Genomic DNA, 21,262 nt, shown 5'->3' with positions numbered 1-21,262 from the left:
ATAAGCGATATAAGTATTCGATTATTATTTTAGGATGCTATGCATGATATTTTAGGTAATTTTTGGATTGCTGAGAAAGCGATAACCCCATATGGTAACACTCATCGAACAGCTGTTCAGCGTGAAGTTGTGTACGCGGAAGAAACAGCAACTCAATTCGTTTTGCAGCCCGCAGCAAAATAGTTTATAATTCCGGACGCCAAGATTGCAATTGGCAGTCGTCGCGCAGCCAACTAACCAGTTGACCCGATCCGCAAGAATATCGAAAGAAAACCGGGGCACAACACCACTGCCAAATAGTACAACAACAACTCGAGTGTGCGCTCTGTAGCAAAAACAACAATAAATAAAAACAGAGAAATTCCGTGTGTTTTTCGCATTTAAACAATTTGTTAGGCAAATAAAATAGAAATCGGAATACGCGAACGAAAGTGCGGCAATTAGTGGTTATATAAATGTAAGACCAAATAACGCGTCGTGCTAAAAAACTATGTGGATTTGTTCGCAAAAAGTTGATACATCGAGAAGAACTAGTTAATAACCACCACGACCTCTCCAACTAGAAATCACATACTCCATTCTGCAGAAGATCCTCATTAGCATTTCTTTTGTGGATTACGGCGCGTGTCAAACATTTGACACTAATCACCACAAAAAACGCACCGATCCCTCGCCCAAAAAGCAAGGTTAGTTCTGGGTTTTATTTTCATCTTTTTCGGGTATATTTTTTTGAGCCTTATCGGTGCCTCATTCCAAAAAGGAAATCCATCTGATTAGCCATTGAATCCGATCGTAGGCCACCTTGAATCACAACACGCATTTATAATCTGTTGCATATGGATCCCAATATTTGGTTAGTCGCCAGTTATGCAACTGTGGGTCTCCCCAATCTTATCAATCACTGGCACCTCGTCGCCGCCGTCTATTAAAAGTTCTTCGTCTGCAGTGGGAACACATGTTGGACAACTTTCTCTTTAAAAAGCAAAAAGCCACTTGAGCACAGGAGATTTTTGGTTGAAGAAAAGAAAATAAGATCACTTTCAAGCTGATATAAAATAGGGAAAGATATGGAAAGCAATTGTTTGGTTGAAATATTAGCTTGAAATGACTTTATTCGATTAATTCAGATCTTCTTGTTTTTAAAGTTTTTCTTTCAATAAATTGAAATTCATGTTTTGGTAAACAATTTTAAAAATGAATAAAATTTATAAGTTTTTTATAAGAAATCCATGACCGATTCAAAACAAATTACATACAGATGACATATTTGCCGTCGTGTGTCCTTTCCTCTAAAGAAACAATAAGAAACACTTGAAAGCAGTCAGCAGGAGTTATTTCGAAACATCCTGTTGCGCTGTCAACATTTTCTCATTTCCTGACGCGTCTGAATTTTGGTAGAAAGAAAGTACTACTACTTTCTCGATGGCAGTTGATTTCCTTGGCCTGTTTCCCAGTTTACCAATTTACCAAAATCGAAATGGGCGACATCTGGCAGCGACAGAAACGCCGATACACACAGATACACAACTATATAGATACAGATATATATATATATATATATATATATATATATGTATATATATATAAACCGGCTGAAGGCGTATTACGGTTATGTGAAGAGCGGCAATTTCAAAAATCCAAAACAAATTCCGAAAAAAACGCTGTCGAATGACGACTTCATCTTCATCTCCGTCTCCGTCTCAGACGACAGACAGCATCTGGCTATTAAAAGCAAAAGTGAAAAATGCCACACAGTCCCAGCCGATGCAGTGGCCACAGCAATAACAGAAACAACAAAACAAAAAATACATAAACCATAAAACCGCTGCAACAACAAGTGAAGCAGCTTTGTCAAGTGCATTGCCGCTTCCTTATATTTTTTTCTTGTATTTATTTTGTTGTAGCTGCGCCCGCCGCCCGTTATGTGGCCAGCGGAGTAGAAATATTATTCAATTACAAGCCAATCCAGTTGCTCCGGGCGCCAAGAGTTGCGAAAGAGTTGAGTTTGCTTTCTTGTATATTCATATTCGATTTTTGTGCCAAGCCAAAGTCGCGCCATCGAGCTCTTTTTGGGGAGACAGCGGAGATCGAAATTATAGCATCGTGAGACTGAAGACTGGTCAATGGCAAGCTTTAAATGGGTTTTCTCTCAATGGGTTTCATTTATGAATGGGTTTTCTTGATTTACAAAAGTCTTATGCTATTAATATAATATTACTAATTAATTCCAAATATTCTTTTACTAAGATACAAAGACAACCATTTATGATATTCATTTATAAAGAGTGGTGAAGTCCCTACAACTCTAAATTTAGGATCTTAGACAAAAAATATGTATTTAATGTTTTCACAATATAGTCTTTCCTCCTGTATTTATTTTAGTAATAAGACTATTATGTTTTTCCCAAAGTTGAGTCACCTTTTGTTATTTGTTAACAAAAAAGAAAGTGATAAGTAAGAGTTCAAAAAAGGTTCTCCTTAATAAAAAGATAATTAATAACTGATTAAACAAAAACATAAAACGTTATCAAAAATGCTTTTACTTTCCCAAGAATTTTGTCTGAGAATGAAACCTTAATCTCTATCAGCGCTGCTAATATTTTAACCACCACTGTAAACTCATTGATACAAATTCGACTTTGGCGGCGATTTCATAACTTTTGCTCTCACCGCTGCGCGCCTTTGGCTTTGCCCAACTTCGATTTGGTTTTTAAACAAATTTATTTTCATTTAACGCTGGGCTGGGCGCTTCTTCTTTGGCTTTATGGTCTGGCGTTTTACTCTCTCGTTTCTTTTTTTCTGTCTTGAATATATGTGAACCAATGTAGTTTGGGGCAGCGGCAACAATGGGCGGGCAGCGACGGACCGAAAAAAAAGTGGTTTCAATGTTGGTAACTTTCTCCGCCACCTGCAAAACCGCGCGACTTCTACGCGTTTAAAACCGCACGCATGCGCGGTTGGCTTGGTATGTCTCCCTTTCTTTCTCCCCCGTGTCTCTCTTTCTTAATGGGCTAGCCTATCTGCCAACTCCTTCTCTTCGTGTTGGCAACAGAAATTGGTCATGTGCCGCCTTCGAACGTGAGTGTGTCTGCCCGTCCATAGATTGCGCGATTAGCTAAACGCGCGCCAAGTCGCATGCAAAACGCGTGCGCGATTTTCAGCCTGCAATTTCATCATCATCATCATCATGATGGCAAGCATAATTGTTGTTATTTCTGGCAAATTGCGCTGGCAAATCGCTAAGCGATGAGTAAACCAGGATAAGTGTATTTCTAATGTTTTTTAGTATAAATATTTATAAATTTAAAGCAAAACAAACCTTTCTTTTTAATAAATATTAGAAATCCAACCTTTCTGGTTTCTAGAGCTATTACTACAAAGTACAAACTATGTAATAATTAATTGAATTGACGAACAATTCAACAAATTAAATATTAAGTAGCTACACGCTCTGCAATTAGCAAATATATGAATAATTTAAACCTTTCCGGTTACTTAACAAAGTAAACCAAAAAGCCTAAACATAAACTATCAGGTTCATTGAAGTATTTTTTTTTCAGACCTATAAAAATACAAAAAATTGCAAAATATAAATTCAAAAAGACTTCTTAAATCAGGGTTAAGTTTTCATTATTATAATACAAAAAACTGCCCATATTTTCCCCAGTGTAATCCTTAAGTATTTGAGGTATTTCTCCACCCCCTTTTTGATTTCTGGAATTGAGAGCATGACTTTGGAAATCGTCGTTGCCTTTTTGTTCCGATCACCTTCAAGCGCTATTGCAAAGCCATCCACATTGCATTGATGGCTACACATTTCCGCCGCTTTAGGCCAACTTCCAGCGAAGGCCAGATGCGAACCCTTTGTTGCGGATGGTCGTAACGAAAAAATGGGGCTATAAAATCGATGTTCAATCGGCTCGAATTAGTCCGGGGGAGGCCTCAAGACTCGCTGCTGTTGTGTGGACTCACTTTGAAATGCAAATATCTCCAGCTCAAGCACAAATGCAAACAAAGACCAACCGACCGACCGACCGCATGCAAATACAAACAAGCCAGCAGCATCTCACAACCCAGCACGCACTTCTGGCATAAACATATCAAAGTTTATGTTTATTAGGCCCGCATTAGAGCCACAAAACACAAAAAAAATAAGCAAACAAGGCGAAGATGTTGCAGCAACCCAAGCCAATGAAAACTGCGGCACCAGCATGGCTTTAGCTTAACAAACCAATTAAGTCCAGCAAGTTTTCTTGAACTCTAAAAAGCAAGAACTTTTTCGTTAAAGCCAAAGTCACATCGATTGCACTTAATTGTCTTTCAACAATCTTAACTAGATCTTGCTTACGGCATTTAATAATTGCCCATTAATTAACCAGATTTCATCATAACGAAACTCGGCTCAAGTTTATGGTTATTGACTAAAAAAAAGTTGTCTGACAAAAAGAGGAAGACGAGACCAAACCGAGTTTTGCATAACTCTTCGATCACAGATGACAGGGGGGCCACAACTTTTCATTTTATTTCTGGATTTCTGTGCTGTTGTTGTAAAATGAGGTCGCTGAAAGAAAAAAAAAAAAGAAGAAAAACCTGTCAACATTTTCATGTTCAGGGTTCAGGAGTGCCAGCAGTTAAACCGTCGTTGCAACTGCCACTGGATTTTTGGTCAGCCACTCACTCTTCCAGCTGCAATTGAAGTTAAGACTTTGCTTTAGACTGTATTTTTTTTAGTTCTTCTTTTTTTTTTGGCCCCTCAACTCGTTTGGCCGGGCACGTAAAACTCACCGAAGCAAGCAATTGGCACTCCGAAATCGTAGTTGACCGCCTTGAATGCTGATGGCTCTTAATGGCAACAGACTGGGCCAGACGACGCAATATAACCAATACCCCCCCCTTTCGATCCTATACTATCCTATCTATATACTAACCAATCCAAGCCGATCCGTTCGAAACAAAGCGTAACGCAAGAAAAATGCGTTGTCTTTACATATTGGTTTATGGCATAATCAAGTTACCAACCGGCCAAGTTCGGGGCGGATGCAATTGCAGCTCCCGCTGCCAAGTTGTCTATGTCACATGCTGTTTGCCGAATGCCTATGCTGGTCAGGCACTAAGAAAAATAATGTTATGATTAATTTATAACACTAATATATACAATGTTATTGCAATAATTGTAAATATTGGAAGAGTTGATAATTATTTATAAATTTGCTTAAGTTCATAATTTTACATTTTGAAACACAAAACCAGCTTGAATCATCTGGCATCTGACATAAGCTTTTATTAAGGTCATTCAATTCATTCTGATAGAGAAACAGTTTTGTTAGTCATATAAATTTGATAAGAATTAAAAACAGAAAACCCCCGCCTAGTAACTATTTCAGTCTACTAATTTCGTATTAATTATCATTCAAATGGTTTCTTATCCCACATTTAAGTATCATATTTTTATAAAGGTATTTCCCATTTTATAAATATGATTTTCTTTCTGTGTTTAGCCCATAGCTAAAGCTTAATGATGTTTTTGGTCTCTGCTGTTTGTGTCAAGATTTTTATTGTCGCCACCCATGGCTAGGCACGTTGTTTATTTACGCCGGTCAAACAGACTTTGAGCAACGTCGTTGCAAGCGGACCAAATATTTGAGCAATGCAGAAGCTAGGCCGCCACTTCGAGACCCGGCAACACCCCCGGGCCATCCAATAAAACGCCCATAATTACATTTAACCGAAGCGACTTATTCTATGCTCGTCTTTTGTTTGTTAAACTCTTGGCTCTGCTCTGAGGCAACGTACATACATAGATACTACCTACTACAGACTAAAGACTACAAATGAATGGCCTTTTACCAAAAGGTCTGGCAAATATTGCACAAACGCAGCGTGTTTAATCTACACTCGCTGCTTGTTTGTTTGTATGTTGGCTAGCTGTTGGCTGTTAGTTGTTATTGGTGCCTTGCTTCGTTCTGTTTTGCGGGAAGACATTTGATGACCCTCGCACTAGGTATATAATCAAACTTCAAAGTCAGGCCATTTATTGGCAAGGTCTTCTACAGGCAGCGCCCGCACATCAGGAAAATATTTGTGCAATTTATAACATTCTTTTCGTGTGCCACGTCGATTTAATTAATTCCCATAATGCGAGGGGGGAGGCAGGATGGCTCCTTGGATGTCGGATATGCCGCAGATAAGGTTGTAAAAACAAACTTTGCTCCAAGTACACATGCGGATGAATGTAAGAGAGCGAGGGCTATTAATCAGATTATAAATGGTTTATCAAAAGGAAGATGTTGGCTTATAAATAAATGATGTGTACTTAGCTAAAATCAAACAAGATTGGCATTCTTATTGTCATTCAGATTCATTTTGCTTCTTGCTAAATCCCTTACTTTGTATTAAGTCTCTTTGCTTGTCTTATTATCTGTACTTAAATTAGTTAGTCTCTTTACATAGTGATATAGAGCTTATCTACTGTCATCTTATGCAGTAAATACTTAAATAATATCAAATTAATTTAAAGATATGGTATCATTTAATAAGTTTTTAATTTGCAACAAAGTTGTTGCTGTAGAAATTTGGTTTGGCAATCTGAACTTTGTACCTTTTCTCGACAAAAATAAAGTTTTGCCTAGGTACTCAACAATTTTTCCCTTTTCCCAATATTATTTGTAGGAAGTGCAAGCGAAAATATAAATTTATAGATTTCCAGGCAATTATTTAGAACGTAAATAAGTTTCAAATAGCAAATAACAACAAATAGCCCAAAAGTGAAATTGTTTTCGTATTTCAGCAGCACAAACCAAATAAATTATTAGACATTAAGATTTCCGTTAACCTTAAAACTTATTACTCAATGGACGAAATTTTTCACACTTTCGATGGCAAAATGATTTGCACTTTGCTGATCTATTTATTGAATAGCTGAACATCAATGTCAGTTCGATGGAAATGATCTCAATTTGTGGAAATGAATCACTTTGGGAAACCTATAATTACAAGTGGTTTTCGCATTAAGCTTATTGATATCATCAGGGGAAATTTCTAAACATTATGTAATATTAAACTAAACCCTATGATAAGACCAAGAACTCCTTGAACAACCCGCCAAACACACATACTGGCTGAGCTTCGAAACCAACTCAAATCAATTTCTGTTTAAGCCAAAAAAAACCATCAGTAGGGCCGGGAAATGAAGGGGAAATGAGTGGGCGGTGGAGGGCTGCCACCCTGAGAACTCTTTCCTGTTTTTTGCTCCTATCTCAGCATGTAATCCATGAAGCCGTGTAATATGACTGTGATTGGAAATTGAAATTGCATCCGGCAAACATCAGAGAACCGGCGGAGCGTCGATAAAAATGCCTTTTCCCCCTCCCTACTGAAGGCTGAATTAAAATTCAAATTTGCAACAAGCTGCCAGAAATCAGAGGCAGCCAACCAAAGTTGCCCACTTTACGAGCGCTTATGTTGCAGATGACAGAGGCGACAACAGCCATGATGATGATTCAGATAGGCCCTAATGCTAATGATGATGTGTGTCTGTGCCTGCCACGACATAATAATAATGATGATGTGGGGGTGCCTCTGTGATTAGAATTGCCGTGTTTTTTAGCCAATTTTTGTTTTTATTTCTGTGATTTGTTGGTTTTGGCCAAATGGCAAACCGAGCATGAAGGCAGCTTTACTTAGCGTGATTGCGAATCGCAGTCTCAGACAGACGGCAACAGAAACTGGGGATGCGTCGCATTGCCTGCCGCATTGGCAAATAACAAAAAAAAAAATACAAAAAAACAAACAAAACCTTGGCCAAAACATCGCCTATGGCGGCGCATTTCAATTATGGTTTATTTAATAATAGCTTGGATTGCTTAATTTGTTAACAAAGGTTTTTTCTTATTTTTTTTTTTTTTGAGTCGCGTTCGGAGGCGCAGTCATGTTAATGGGCAATTAACCGGATCGCGACTACGGCGGCGGGCTTCACCAATTAGCTAGCTGCCTCCAGCACTGAAATACTTAATATGATTTATAATATATGCAACAGTTTTAACGCAATGCAATGCCCTGCACGTGTCGACACCGTCGAAAACGTCGATTAACCAAAACAAAAGATGCTGGCACGCAGATCATCAGACAATTGTAGTTTTTTCCAGGAATGAAATCTACATAAATTGAATATCAAATTGATTCCCAATGAAGTCGACTTCCCCAGTAGCCAAGTTCTCGGAAGGGAACATCAGTATTCAGGGTTGGCAAATGAATGGTTTTTTTTAACAATTTCAGACTAAGGACGAATGCCAGAGGATGTTAGCAATTAAGCTTGGGGATTGCTTAAATTAAAATACAATGGCAAATGTGAGCAATTATGAGCAGAAAAGGTCGTCTCTTCGGAATAACCTTTCTTCTCTGTTAAAGTTATTAACTATATAGGGAAGTATTACTACTTAATAATTGTTATATTAACTTTAACTTTCTGCTTTAAGATCCGCTTCTGCAGTCAGCTTTTATTTTATATATTTTTCGCTTTAAATTTTAGACAATTTTAGTACGATGCGAGATGAATTTCTTTGAATAAAATCTAAAGCTAATATGTTTTCTGATATATTTCCATTTTCCTATAATTTTCCTTTCTACATAGCACACATTTTAAAGGGAATTTGCAGCCATAGTTTCTCCTCCAAATCCTATCAAGCTTTTTATAGAGATTTCTAATTTGCGTGAAGCCAAGCCCCAAGCCCTCGTTTTCTTCCTCTCATAAACCAATGACGACTATCAAAACCTCCAAAAAAAAAAAAACTTTCTATTTCATTGCGAATGGTTCCGGTTTTACCCCTCAAAGCATTTTTTTTTTGGTCAGCTCTTTTTTGGATGGTTAACGGCGTTGTGGTCAACGCGAATCGATGGACCAACCGTTAAGTGGGTCAATGTCAAGCGTTGCTGGCCAAGAGGATGAGGCGATGATATCGCGATGCTGCTGGAGCACCTGATTAACATATGCCTATTGACACATGTCAGTCTCTCAAAGAGTCGACAGCATCAACCAAAAAGCCCAAATGGGTCTTTAACTTTGATTTACGCAGCAAGTTTTAATTTTCAAATCCAGCAGTTTGTAAAAGTTTGTTTCTCCCTACAAAAAGCAGAGAACAACTGGCTGATGGAAAAAATCTTTTGATGTACAAAAGGGGAGCTGTGGGTTTTACTTTGATTTAACTTTACCGTTGTTTCGGCTTGAAAAAAACACAACAGTTTTTTGGAATTTTTGTTTTTGGACCAAAAGCCTTTGTTGCTTGCATACAAATTAGCAGCATTCGCATTTTTGGTAGAAAGTAAAACTGTTTTTTCTTCGGCTTCCTCGCATCATCGCCGTTTGAGTGTGTCGTTTTATTAATTTATTTATTTGTGCCTCACGCGACAACTTTTACTTTTTGTTTGGCCAACTTGTAAATTACACAAAGCTCTGCTGCTGCTGCCAAAGCAAGAAAAAGCTTTGAAAATTGTTTCAGATTTATTTTCTTTTTTTTTTTCCTTTTTCCCTAAAATTGAATGGAAAATGAGTTTTATTTTTGTTGGCCCTGTTATCGTTTAATGTCTTCATTAATCTACATGGCAAGTGTTTGTGATTGCTTTGGACTTGATTTGGCTTTTAGTGTACAGTCAGTCAGTCCATCGATGGCCAAAAGCTGATAAGCTTTTGGGATGAAAGAGCCAATAAAATGGCTAAAACAGCTATCTAAATATCAAAGTGCAATCTATGTACATTCAAATGTATCTATGTTAATATTGGCTTTGACCTTCTTTCCTATCTAATCAAAGTCATAAATGGGGCCACTTTTCGATGGCAGAGTTGCCCATCAATCCCGTTTACCCTCGTTTCGGTGTTTCGGTGTGTATGTCAGCAGTTGAGATCTATTATTTGTGCCTTTATCAATCTTACAACATCAACTGCAGCAACTGGTGGTAATGAGCTGCCCCAAATCCCACGCCACTTGTAATTGCCTTAACAGAAAGGCAAATAGTTTGGCCCAGCCGGATGAGTCACAATCTTCGATCAACGAAAAAAGAAGTAGAACAAGTGGCCACATGACTCATGCTCTTTATTGCAATCTAGCCAAAAGACTTGTGGAGAAAGGAGGCGGAAAACAAGTTGCAAGATTGAAGATTTCCAGACACGACGACGGCTACGCAGAAAAGATACTCATACATACATAGATATATCCGGTTCCTGAGGCAAACAGTTCTAGACAGTCTAGGCAGTGAGAACTGGCTAAGTAATGTGGCTTAGTTAGGTTTCAAATTTCATGGTAATCTTTTAGGTTAGCCAATTATCTTTTTAAACCATTAAAATATCTTTTAAAAGTGCTGCAAATTATTGTTAATTATACAAATCTGGGTTAATTGGATGACTTACAAGAGATCCTTAGGGGAAAACTAAGGTAAAAGAATGTACAAAATGCACTTAAGATTTAAGATATTTAGGTTTTAGCTATCGCACCATCTTCTTCCTAAGAAAAGCTATAAAACTGACTAATATTTATTCCCCACCTCGTTTGACTATAAAAAATAATTCATTTTAAAGCACAAACCTCTCTTATATAAGTGAAAGTAAATAACTTAATCCATAAAATGTCGCTGAAGCTCCTAAATATTAATTGGCTAAATTAATGCATGGCCACGTTGGGTGCTGCTCATCCCACTCACTCACCCCCAAAAAAAGGTGAGGGAATGTGAATTTTCTGCCTTGTTTTCCCAATTGTTATCAATTTCATTATCATACACGTATATATAATATAACAATGTCCCTGATGGTTTTGGTTTAACTTGAAATTTGTATTTGTTATTCATACATCAGGTGGGAAATTTGCTGAATTTTCTTTGTTTTTTTAAGCAGATTTTAGCCTTAGCACAAACTATAAACAATCTGTGGCAATTTATTATACAATACAGAGCAGGCACTTGGGAGGAAAAGCACGTAAACAAATGCGACTGGATGCCATGGGAAAGTACTAGATTTTTGGCTGTATTTGAGGTGTACATACAGACGGCATTGTTGAAAATGAATTTTGATAAATCAAAGTCCAAACTTCTGCTCGATTCGAATAAATCATCAAGACCTCAAAATAACAACAAACAATCGTAAATCAAAGGCGTTAATTGCAATAATTTGCATGTGGCCATTCTTCAATGCGCCAGCAGTTGTACATAAATCGAAGAAATTTTTGTTTTTCCAGCGGAACTAAAAATATTTTAAATTCCAAAACAGAAATATATATAATTTATTTTTACTTATATAAGGTACTTTCTTCTGCTGCTCAGAACTTTCTAATTAACGAAGAAAGATCAGCTGATCATTGCTTTCTTATGCATAATCTTTTAGCATCGTTGTGCTAAATACTGTTGTGTTAATTTGCCAGAAAATTTGTGCAAAAACAATACCAAATTATATGGAAAATTTCCGTGGCCATAAATAAGCAAGAGCTGTATGCTTAAGATTCCAGGAAAACCCATTCACCCACTCCTCCCAAAAAAGAAAAAAAGTGAGACGAAGACAGATCATGACGCATCGCTATCTCCCCTTTCCTGGTTTCTTGGTAGCCCGACAATTGAACACACACCCATTGGGCATATTAATTGGGATTGGCCAAGTGGCTGTGGCTGCCAGCGCTTCCAATTTGGGGAACATAAATGCAAATGCTGCACGCGTCGCTCGATATTTTCGCAGAATTTTTCGGTTTTATTAGGTCCCCAGGCACTTGGGTTTTACCCCGATTTCTTCTTTGGCGGTAGGCCCCTGTGGAATTACCCCTTCGAGGGTAATGACATTGCTTATGCAAATTATAATTAATTACAGCACTTAAGGCGATTATATTTGATATCTATTCGAGGGTTAGTACTTAAAACAAAACTCTAAAACTAACTATAAAAAACTACATTTAGTTAAAAGTAAAATCAGTTTTTATTTAAAACCAATTGTTGACTTTTTAAGCTGTTATCAACCTTTTGCATTACTTTATTTTCATGAGATTAAAATCAAAATGAACTTCTGTTATAATTACTAAGCCTAAATAGGTTTTTTTTTGCGTATATGACATCATTTAACTTACGTAGATTACTTAAGAATATTTACCCGTAAAACAAAATCTTTTATGGCCATACAAACTTGGTATTTACTTAGGCACTGCCCTTTCCTTACACTCTTAAATTATTTTTGTTATTTTGGTTTTAGTATAAGTATTTACTTGTCGTTTACTTTAGCTTCATTGTCGAGAATCTTCTGTTTGAGCAAGTTTTCTTCTCGCTTTGGAATATGTGTATTTATTTTGGTAGTTATTCCTCGGGCGAAATCTTTTCTCCTCCCTCTTAGAAGATTGTGTTCTATGGCCATAAGGTTGAGGTCGGCCGCAACATCCGTTCGCCGAGTGCTTTCAAATGTAAACGAAAGAAAAAAAAAAAAGTATGCAAAACAATGCAGCCGCTCTCGCTGGAGCGTTTTGTTGGGGAATGAAAAGGTCTAACGCCCCTTGGCCCAGCGTCCTTGCCTCCACAGCAAAACAGTTTTCTTGTATTTCTCCAGATTTTTTCGGTTGCTTTTTCCTGCCGTTCTTGGTGCTAAATTTAAACATTTCGCCATTCAACAGATATTAGCGGCGCCCTCGTTAATTGTTCTTGCCCGCAACTTCTGTTGTAAAACAGCGACCGAAAATAAACATTTGAATGAAAATGAAAAATTTGTCTAATTTCTCGTTTATGTGCTTTGGCAATTTCCCCCACTAACTCTGAATTTACGTCACACACTCACTCGGTATTTTCTCTGTAGAAGATTTCACGCGGAGATCAGAGGTGTTGTGGAGTCTGAATGGAACTCTCTACCATTCAGTTCCGTCGTGTTTTTCACACCCATTTGATGGAACTTTGATGGCAAACAAATGTAAGGGGAATAACAACATCTTTCCAGGGACTTTGTTCTAGTGCGAATTCTAGTTTTCCACTTCGACTCCGCACTAATCATCAAATCAATTGTGTTCAATGAGTTTGAAAGCAGGAAATTGAAGAAAATTAGAACAGAAAAACAGGAAAATCTATTGGGGAAAACAATGGAAGTGAGGTCAAAATATTTAACAGGAAAAAGAGAGGTGTTTTTTTTAATGTTTCCTCAAATGTTTGGTAATCTAACTTGAATTTAACACATTTTTCTAACGTTATTACCCAATCCACCTAATATTCTCTAAAATAACTAGAATTCAATAATGTCACGCCTAAGTCAATATTTGATTTAGTTTTTATGGACGTGATATTTCACAATTTTTTTTCGCAATGACTGGAGACCCTTACAGGAAATTGGCGCTTACTCAAAAACACCATTTGGTTAGGCAAACAAATGAAGATATCTTCACAGTCGACTTCTGTTCGGAACAACACATGTACTCCAAACGTGATCTTGATCTACTCCCCCACTCTCTGTCATGGCCTTTTGGACGGCCAGTGGTGTTTACCCCTCCTTCGATTTTCGCCATAAAACACATACCAAAAATAAACCCCAAACAATTGCCGGCTCGGGCGGGCATTTGCAGGCCTTCCATTTTAGCCACAGCCAATGAGTAAAAGAAACATCAATTTTGTGCTTTTTGTTTTGAATATTGGAGGGAATTGTTTATGCTTTGCACTTTTAACGATCGCGCCTGGAGGCTTTACTAGCTCCTATTGCCCCTTTTGACGTCTTACTTTTGAGTCAATAAAAATCATTATTCTGATCTTCTCAGCTAGTTTCAGGCTGCAGTGAAGATTTTATTAAAGACTTTTTGAGAAAATAATGAAGAAAACTGATGCACTTTCTAATGGAAATTTCTAAGGCCATTGATATTATAGGTTCTGAGTAGCTGTCCTAGTAACTTAAGTGCTTCAATATAAACTCATTCTTTGGTTAAACATTAGGAAACTCGAGTTTTCTTTTAAAAAATTAAAATAAAGAACTATCCAAACGTTTCTTTAACTTTTCAGCATTCAAAACTATGCTATTTCAGACCTTTTATGGGTCCATTGAAAACCATAATCTTTATAAAAATCAAATCAAAATTTCCTTATGCTCTCTATCCCCAATGAGTTGCCCCTTGAGATCCCTTTCCCTTTTGGGAAACGAACTCCTGCCAGTGTACAGTGCATCCCATAAACATTTAAAAGGACGCCCGATGCCCGTTCCCTGAGTGCTTCTGATGGTTTATGGCCCCCAAGGCTTCGGATTACACAATGCTCAGGCACTTTGATGCTGGTCCTCTTACTAGTACTCGTACTCGTAAATCCCCGGAATCCGACATCGCCTCTTGGCGTGCCAAAGTGGCATTTGATTTATTTAGCATATTTATTTGTTTATTTTATCTGCATCTTTCTCTTTTTTTTTACAACAAAATGGAAAACATTGTTTATGGATGCCAGATAGTCGTTCCAAAAAAAGAAAAAGAAAAAAAACAGAAACTGTGCGCCGGCGCAGCGTTAAGGCGGGACGGTTTGAATATTTATGGCGCGTTGTCAAACTAACTGGGAGGCAGTAGCTGTAGTAGCATCATCAGGATAGGTGGATAGTTCAGAGCTGGCTATTTTTTATGCCGGGCACGTGGTGGGCGAGCGATCGTCCGCCCAGATTGACCAATGGCTTAATTAAGCCAGCCGCGAACTCTGCCGGCATGCGGAACTTGGAACTTGGCCCGGCTTAAACTATCAATCATGGATTTGCATTGTTGGTGGTGTGGGGTAGGTAGGGATTGAGACATGCCAGCCTCTCAGAGCTCAAGGACACGCACAGACCGTTCAAATCCGCTTAGTGTAATAACGTGTTTCTCCGTTTCCTTTTGCGATGGGGTCGTCGTCGTCGTTGTCGTTATCGCCTGAGCCTGCGGGCCTGTGAATGTGTCAACAGTTAAATCGATATGTTTTTTCCCCTGTTGATTATAGTTAACTCGGTTTTTCCCCTTACGCCCTTACCCTTTGCCCCCTACCCCCATGCCGTTTGCTTATGCCTTGATTATGTGGCGCTCACAAAAGTTGACTGGCCTGGCCCGCATCCTGGCCTTAAATGTCCTTGGGCACATAAAAGAACATAAAAGGGTGACCGCTCTGGGGTAATTGAGAAAAACCCCAGTAAGAAGTGTGTTAACTGACAGGCGGATATATAAAATGTTTAATATTTATTTCTTTTCCCCACAGCCAGCCACGATTGGCCAGATCTGGACGGGATTCGGACATACTGCAGCCATGATAGGACGTTTGTTTCGCGCCCACGGCGAATTCTGCGCCTCGCATCCCTGGGAGGTCATCGTAGCCCTGCTCACCATCACAGCCTGTATGCTGACTGTTGACAAAAACAATACCCTGGATGCGAGTAGCGGTCTAGGCGCAGCCACAGCCTCAGCCGCCGCTGCTGGAGGATCGGGACCTGGAGCAGCTATACCACAAACGCCTGTGGGAGGATCAGCTACATCCAGCAGGCACAGGCCCTGTCATGGATGGAGTCAATCCTGTGATGGCCTGGAGGCCGAATACAATGCCGCCGACGTCATCCTGATGACCATCGTACGCTGCACAGCCGTTTTGTACTGCTACTACCAGTTCTGCAGCCTCCATCGTCTGGGATCGAAATATGTGCTGGGTAAGTACTGACGATGATGGAATTACATCACTGGGGGGCACGTGTGTTGACCAAAGTGGTTAGAACGTTGGCATTGTTTGGTCCCCACTCCGAACTATTATGATGGAACCTCCCGCCAAAAAAAAAGCTGGGAAAAAACGCAAACCACACACAAGACTGGAATGTTTGGCCAAGATTTTAGAGGTGGGGCAGGCGGCAACAGAAGCACCAGCAGGTAGCAACCTGAAGGCGGCAAACGAAGCTCCGTGGTATTTCTCACGTGCGCTCTAAACGATTCGACCTCCGTCCACTAATACGTCCGTCCAACTCATGTCGCCTTCTCTTTCAGGCATCGCCGGCCTCTTCACGGTCTTCTCCAGCTTCATCTTTACGACGGCCATCATTAAGTTCCTAGGCAGCGACATCTCCGAATTGAAGTGAGTACTCTAAAAATTAGAAATAGAAAGTATTTTCATGTATTTTTAACTTCATTTTTAGTCGACTTTATCTTAAATAAAGTAATTTATGAATAAACCCACTTTCAACCACTTTTCAGGGATGCCCTGTTCTTCCTGCTGCTGGTCATTGACCTGTCCAATTCTGGCCGACTGGCCCAGCTGGCCCTTTCGGGCAGTAATCAAGCAGAGGTGACCCAAAACATAGCTCGAGGTTTGGAGCTTTTGGGGCCTGCCATTTCCTTGGACACTATCGTGGAGGTACTGCTGGTAGGTGTGGGCACGCTTTCCGGAATACAGCGGCTGGAGATGCTCTGCATGTTCGCCGTACTTTCGGTGCTTGTCAACTATGTGGTCTTCATGACTTTCTATCCCGCCTGCCTGTCGCTAATCTTTGACCTGTCTCGGTCGGGAGTCGATATTTCGGTGGTGCGGGAGAAAGCGAAGGGTTCACTGCTCCTGAAATCCCTCACAGAAGAGGAGCAAAAGGCCAATCCGGTGCTCCAGCGTGTCAAGCTGATCATGACCACCGGCCTGATGGCCGTGCACATCTATAGTCGCGTCGCCTTCTCCGGCAGTGACTATGACTCCGTGGACAATACACTGTCGCCCACGCTCAGCTTGAATGTGAGCAATAATCGCACAGAATCTGGAGAGATCACCGACATCATCATCAAGTAAGTTCTACGGATATATAATTTGATTTATAAAACATAAAAATAACTATTTTTGTACAACTTTCCAGATGGCTGACCATGAGTGCCGATCATATAGTAATCTCAATTGTTCTCATCGCTTTGGTGGTCAAATTCATTTGCTTCGACAATCGCGACCCACTGCCGGAACAGCTGCGTCAATCTGCTCCGGTGGAAATCGCCGCCAAGGCTTCACAAACCACTCCCATTGAAGAGGAAGAGAATGAGAAGAAGAAGCAACCAGAGATCAGTGAAGCTCAAGCTGTAGTCCGTGCAGCACTCTTCACTATTGAAGAGCAGAGCTCGGCCAATGCTTCTACACAAACAGACCTTCTTCCTCTGCGCGACCTGGATCTGGTGGGTCCTGTTATGCCACCTCGACCACTGCAGGAATGCCTAGACATCCTGAACTCTACTGAAGATGGCAGTGGGCCCGCTTCTTTGAGTGATGAGGAGATCGTGTCTATTGTTCATGCCGGCGGCACTCACTGTCCGCTCTACAAAATCGAATCTGTCCTGGGCGATCCAGAGAGGGGAGTCCGAATCCGCCGACAGATCATTACCAGTCGTGCCAAAATGGCGACGGGTCGACTGGATTTCTTGCCTTATTTGCACTTTGACTACCGCAGGGTGCTTAACGCCTGCTGTGAGAATGTCTTGGGATACGTTCCCATTCCCGTTGGATATGCCGGACCACTGCTGTTGGACGGTGAGACCTACTATGTGCCAATGGCTACCACTGAGGGTGCTTTAGTTGCCTCCACGAATCGTGGCTGCAAAGCGTTGTCCGTTCGTGGAGTTCGATCTGTTGTGGAAGACGTGGGCATGACCCGAGCGCCATGTGTAAGATTCCCAAGTGTTGCTCGTGCAGCAGAGGCAAAGTTGTGGATTGAAAACGATGAAAACTACCAGTTGGTGAAGACGGAATTCGACTCCACATCTCGTTTTGGCCGTCTGAAGGATTGCCACATTGCCATGGATGGACCACAGCTGTATATTCGCTTTGTTGCCATTACCGGCGACGCCATGGGAATGAACATGGTGTCCAAGGGCGCTGAGATGGCTCTGCGTCGTATCAAGCGCCAGTTTCCCGACATGCAGATAATCTCACTAAGTGGGAACTTCTGTTGTGACAAGAAACCAGCGGCCATTAACTGGATTAAGGGACGTGGCAAGCGTGTGGTCACCGAATGCACCATTTCGGCTGCCACACTGCGCTCTGTGCTGAAGACGGATGCCAAGACGCTGGTCGAGTGCAATAAGCTAAAGAATATGGGTGGCAGCGCCATGGCCGGCAGCATTGGTGGTAACAATGCCCATGCCGCCAACATGGTGACCGCCGTCTTTCTGGCCACGGGGCAGGATCCCGCTCAAAATGTTACCTCTAGCAACTGTTCAACGGCCATGGAGTGCTGGGTGGAGAACAGCGAGGACCTCTACATGACCTGCACAATGCCTTCGCTGGAGGTGGGAACTGTGGGCGGCGGCACAGGGCTGCCCGGCCAAAGCGCCTGCCTGGAAATGCTCGGAGTTCGCGGAGCACACGCCACAAGGCCGGGTGACAATGCCAAGAAGCTGGCCCAGATAGTCTGTGCCACGGTCATGGCCGGTGAACTGAGCCTAATGGCAGCGCTGGTCAACAGCGATCTAGTCAAGAGTCACATGCGTCACAATCGGTAAGTGTTTATTTTTGATTTTCCAAATAAATTACAAATGAATTTTGATATATGTAAGATAAATTAAAATCAAATTTTATACAGGTTAGAAACTAATCTAATTCGTTTATCAATAACCTTTGAATCTTAAATTTAGAAATACAATTTGCAATTTAAATGAAAGTAGCCCAAAATGGCATTCATATTTTTAAGTAAATAAAATTACAATTTTTCCTGTTTCTTGAAGTTTGATTTGATATACAAAATATGGAATAAACATAATTCTAGTTCTTCTGCTGACTAGCAGTCATACTAACAACTATATATACTTGAAGATCCAAAATGTAATATATGTTTTTCTTGTTGTTTTTGCAGCTCCTCCATTGCCGTGAGCAGCGCCAACAATCCTCTCAACGTGACCGTGTCCAGCTGCAGCACCATCAGCTAAGATTGGGCGCTCCAAGGGCGCCGACTTCTACCCTTTTGTACATAGAGTCTCTTACCGGGCAGGCCAGGCGTTGCAACTCATTTCTTTAGGTGTTACCTTTATAGTTGAATGTTTCACAAATTGCTTGATAAATAACCTGATTGGCCTGGCCAAGGAAACGAACAGCAGCTTCCTCCAGTTCGGCGAATCCTTCCAAGCCAATGCTGTGAGCATAGGATGGGATGAAACTATATCCACTGTTGCTGCTCCTTCTTCCACTTAGATTGTACGTTTCGTCATAACGCTATTTTTTTCAATACCTATATATATACTGAATACTGAACGAAGATACGCTGGAATCCCCTCCAGAATGCCAGTCAGTGGAGCAGCTATGACCAGGACTAGTGCAAGCGCTGAACTTGTAAAAAGTATATCCTAAGCGAAAAGTAGTACATAGGGTTTGTATAGTGACTAAATTAAAACGTTTAATTAGAGCGAGTACGATCGATATCGATATCTTATAACTTCTGTTTTCGTTTTTTAACAAAAGAAAAAACAATATATAAACACAAAAAGCGTAATGGATAAATGTCTTTTGTATAACGCTGCTCACGGGTTTACAAATCTGCACTTCATTTATTTTACTTTTAATAATAATAATTATTAATAAATTATTATAATTAATTTATAATAATTCACGGCGCGTTTTATTAATTAGTTGTTGTGTGTTTTCACTTTTCTTCATGGATGAATCGTATAAAAAGAACAAGAGCGAGGGGCGGTTAATTCTGATCGGTGGACTCCTTGGCCTCAGCCTCGGCATCCTCGCCGCCCTCCTCAACGGGCGGCACGCTTACATCGGCGCTACTGTCGGGCTGAACGATCACCTTCTTGGGACTTGGCTCATAGCTGTCCGCCTCAGCGGAAATTGCCCCCGACGATCCGGGTGTAGCATCCTCATCATCGTCATCGTGGGTCGTTGACTCTGGCTGTAGACTGGCAGCTGCCTCGGAGGCCACGCCGTTTTTCGTCTCCTCCACGGTGCACTCTTCGGGATGTGAGACCTTACGCTTGGCAATCCGTTCGCTGAGCGCCTTGTGCAACTGGGCAATGTCTGCAGGCCGGCCCATGGCCAGGAAGATCTTAACAACGCCAGAGTTATCAATGGCTGTCAGGCGCAATGACTTCTGGCTGGCTCGTTCCGCAACCATGGCAGCCCAGACTTTGGTGTTGAGCAGGAGGCGTAGATTTCCAGAAGTACGGAAGACCACTCGCGAGTTGCCCCTACCGTCCTTGGCGTCGTTTAACCGCAGGCTACCCCGACCACGTTCCTCCCAGTTGCTGTTAAGAAAAGCAAATAGCTTACAGCTTACGTCGATGATATTGATCTCATCCTCCTCGCCGGTGAAGGTCTCTACCTCCTCATATTTGCGCTTTTGGGCGCGGCTCTCCTCGTACTCCCTGGCGACATCCGTCAAGCTCTTAGCCTCGGCGGACTCCTTGTTATTACTACTGCTGCTACAGGTGGATGAAGAGGCAGCTGCCTCGCTGGTCTCTGTGGTCTGGGCAGCGTTTTGAATGACGCTGGAGAAAAGCAATGGCGCCGACGACGAGGCGGCGGTGGATGAGGAGGCGGCCTCCTGAGCGGAACCCGATCCCAAGCTGCCGGCCGCCTCTGTATCTGGCTCTGAAATGACCTGCTCCGGATTGGGGGCGACGACGCGCTCATGCACATTCTGACCAAAGACAAAGCCGCTAGACTGCACATGGGGCATGTTGTTCTTGGCAGCGGCAAACATGCTCGAACGCTCGATGCCATTGCTACGCAGCTTGGTCAGTGGATCCGGCCGTTCGTCCACATCGTCATCATCCTTATCGCCAGAAGATTCGGCAACTGATGAGCCGGTGGCAACCACTTCTTCGTCATCTTCCTCGTCCTTTGCTTCACGCAGAAAGGGATTGTTCAGCAGGGCGACCTCCTCGCCGGCGGTCATCGATGTGGAACTATTGTTGGAACCGCTGCTGTTGGCCAGCACAGCTGGACGCAGTACTGCACCGCCCAGGCGAGAAGCCTTAAGGGTGAAGCCACCTCGGAAACAGTTAGTTTCGACTGACGCTTCTGGGGAGAAGAAAAAAACAAGATTCGTTTGTCAGCTTTTGGGTGAGTCGTCAGAAGCCAAAGTTTTGTGTCCGATTGGTAATTTGAAGTTTCAACAAACACAAAGCTGTTGTGTTTTCTAACACTTACCATTATTTTCGGACATTGCAAACTTAGCTAGTTGCAAATTTGAAATATAAATTGCCAAATCTTTTCCAGAAAAGAGCGTTCTGTGTCAAGCCTGCCGAACTGTTATCGCTGGGATATCGCAACTATCGATAGGCGCGGCGGTAGTAAACGATATTCAACACTAAACTTCAGTGCT

At 41.2% G+C, this 21,262-nt stretch overlaps 2 protein-coding genes across 2 annotated transcripts; one reads left to right on the top strand and one right to left on the bottom strand.

The window, feature by feature from the left end:
- Nucleotides 1–100: 100 nt before the first annotated feature.
- LOC108116635 (3-hydroxy-3-methylglutaryl-coenzyme A reductase) lies at nucleotides 101–19,420 on the top strand. Its single transcript, XM_017228615.2, has 6 exons — nucleotides 101–686; nucleotides 15,187–15,628; nucleotides 15,957–16,044; nucleotides 16,164–16,739; nucleotides 16,808–18,433; nucleotides 18,788–19,420. The coding sequence occupies exons 2-6, from the start codon at nucleotides 15,235–15,237 to the stop codon at nucleotides 18,858–18,860; spliced, it is 2,757 nt and encodes a 918-aa protein (XP_017084104.2). The 5' UTR covers nucleotides 101–686; nucleotides 15,187–15,234; the 3' UTR covers nucleotides 18,861–19,420.
- LOC108116637 (ran-binding protein 3) lies at nucleotides 19,303–21,208 on the bottom strand. The gene is made up of 2 exons (XM_017228617.2): nucleotides 21,088–21,208; nucleotides 19,303–20,958 (listed from the first exon to the last, which is right to left on the bottom strand). Exons 1-2 carry the CDS (start codon nucleotides 21,101–21,103, stop codon nucleotides 19,622–19,624), a joined length of 1,353 nt encoding a protein of 450 aa, XP_017084106.1. The 5' UTR covers nucleotides 21,104–21,208; the 3' UTR covers nucleotides 19,303–19,621.
- Between the last annotated feature and the right edge of the window lie 54 nt (nucleotides 21,209–21,262).

Source organism: Drosophila eugracilis, unplaced genomic scaffold (genome assembly GCF_018153835.1).
Source record: "Drosophila eugracilis isolate 14026-0451.02 unplaced genomic scaffold, ASM1815383v1 contig_75, whole genome shotgun sequence".
NCBI lineage: Eukaryota > Metazoa > Arthropoda > Insecta > Diptera > Drosophilidae > Drosophila > Drosophila eugracilis.
Note: the sequence above shows the minus strand (reverse complement) of the source record. Positions and strands in the feature narration are given on the sequence as shown.

Bases quoted from the DNA above. Each gene is read 5' to 3' on its own strand.
- LOC108116635 (XM_017228615.2), top strand. From the start codon at position 15,235: ATGATAGGACGTTTGTTTCGCGCCCACGGCGAATTCTGCGCCTCGCAT. The intron at 15,629-15,956 runs GTAAGTACTGAC...CTTCTCTTTCAG, and splicing joins GGGATCGAAATATGTGCTGG to GCATCGCCGGCCTCTTCACG. The intron at 18,434-18,787 runs GTAAGTGTTTAT...TTGTTTTTGCAG, and splicing joins AGTCACATGCGTCACAATCG to CTCCTCCATTGCCGTGAGCA.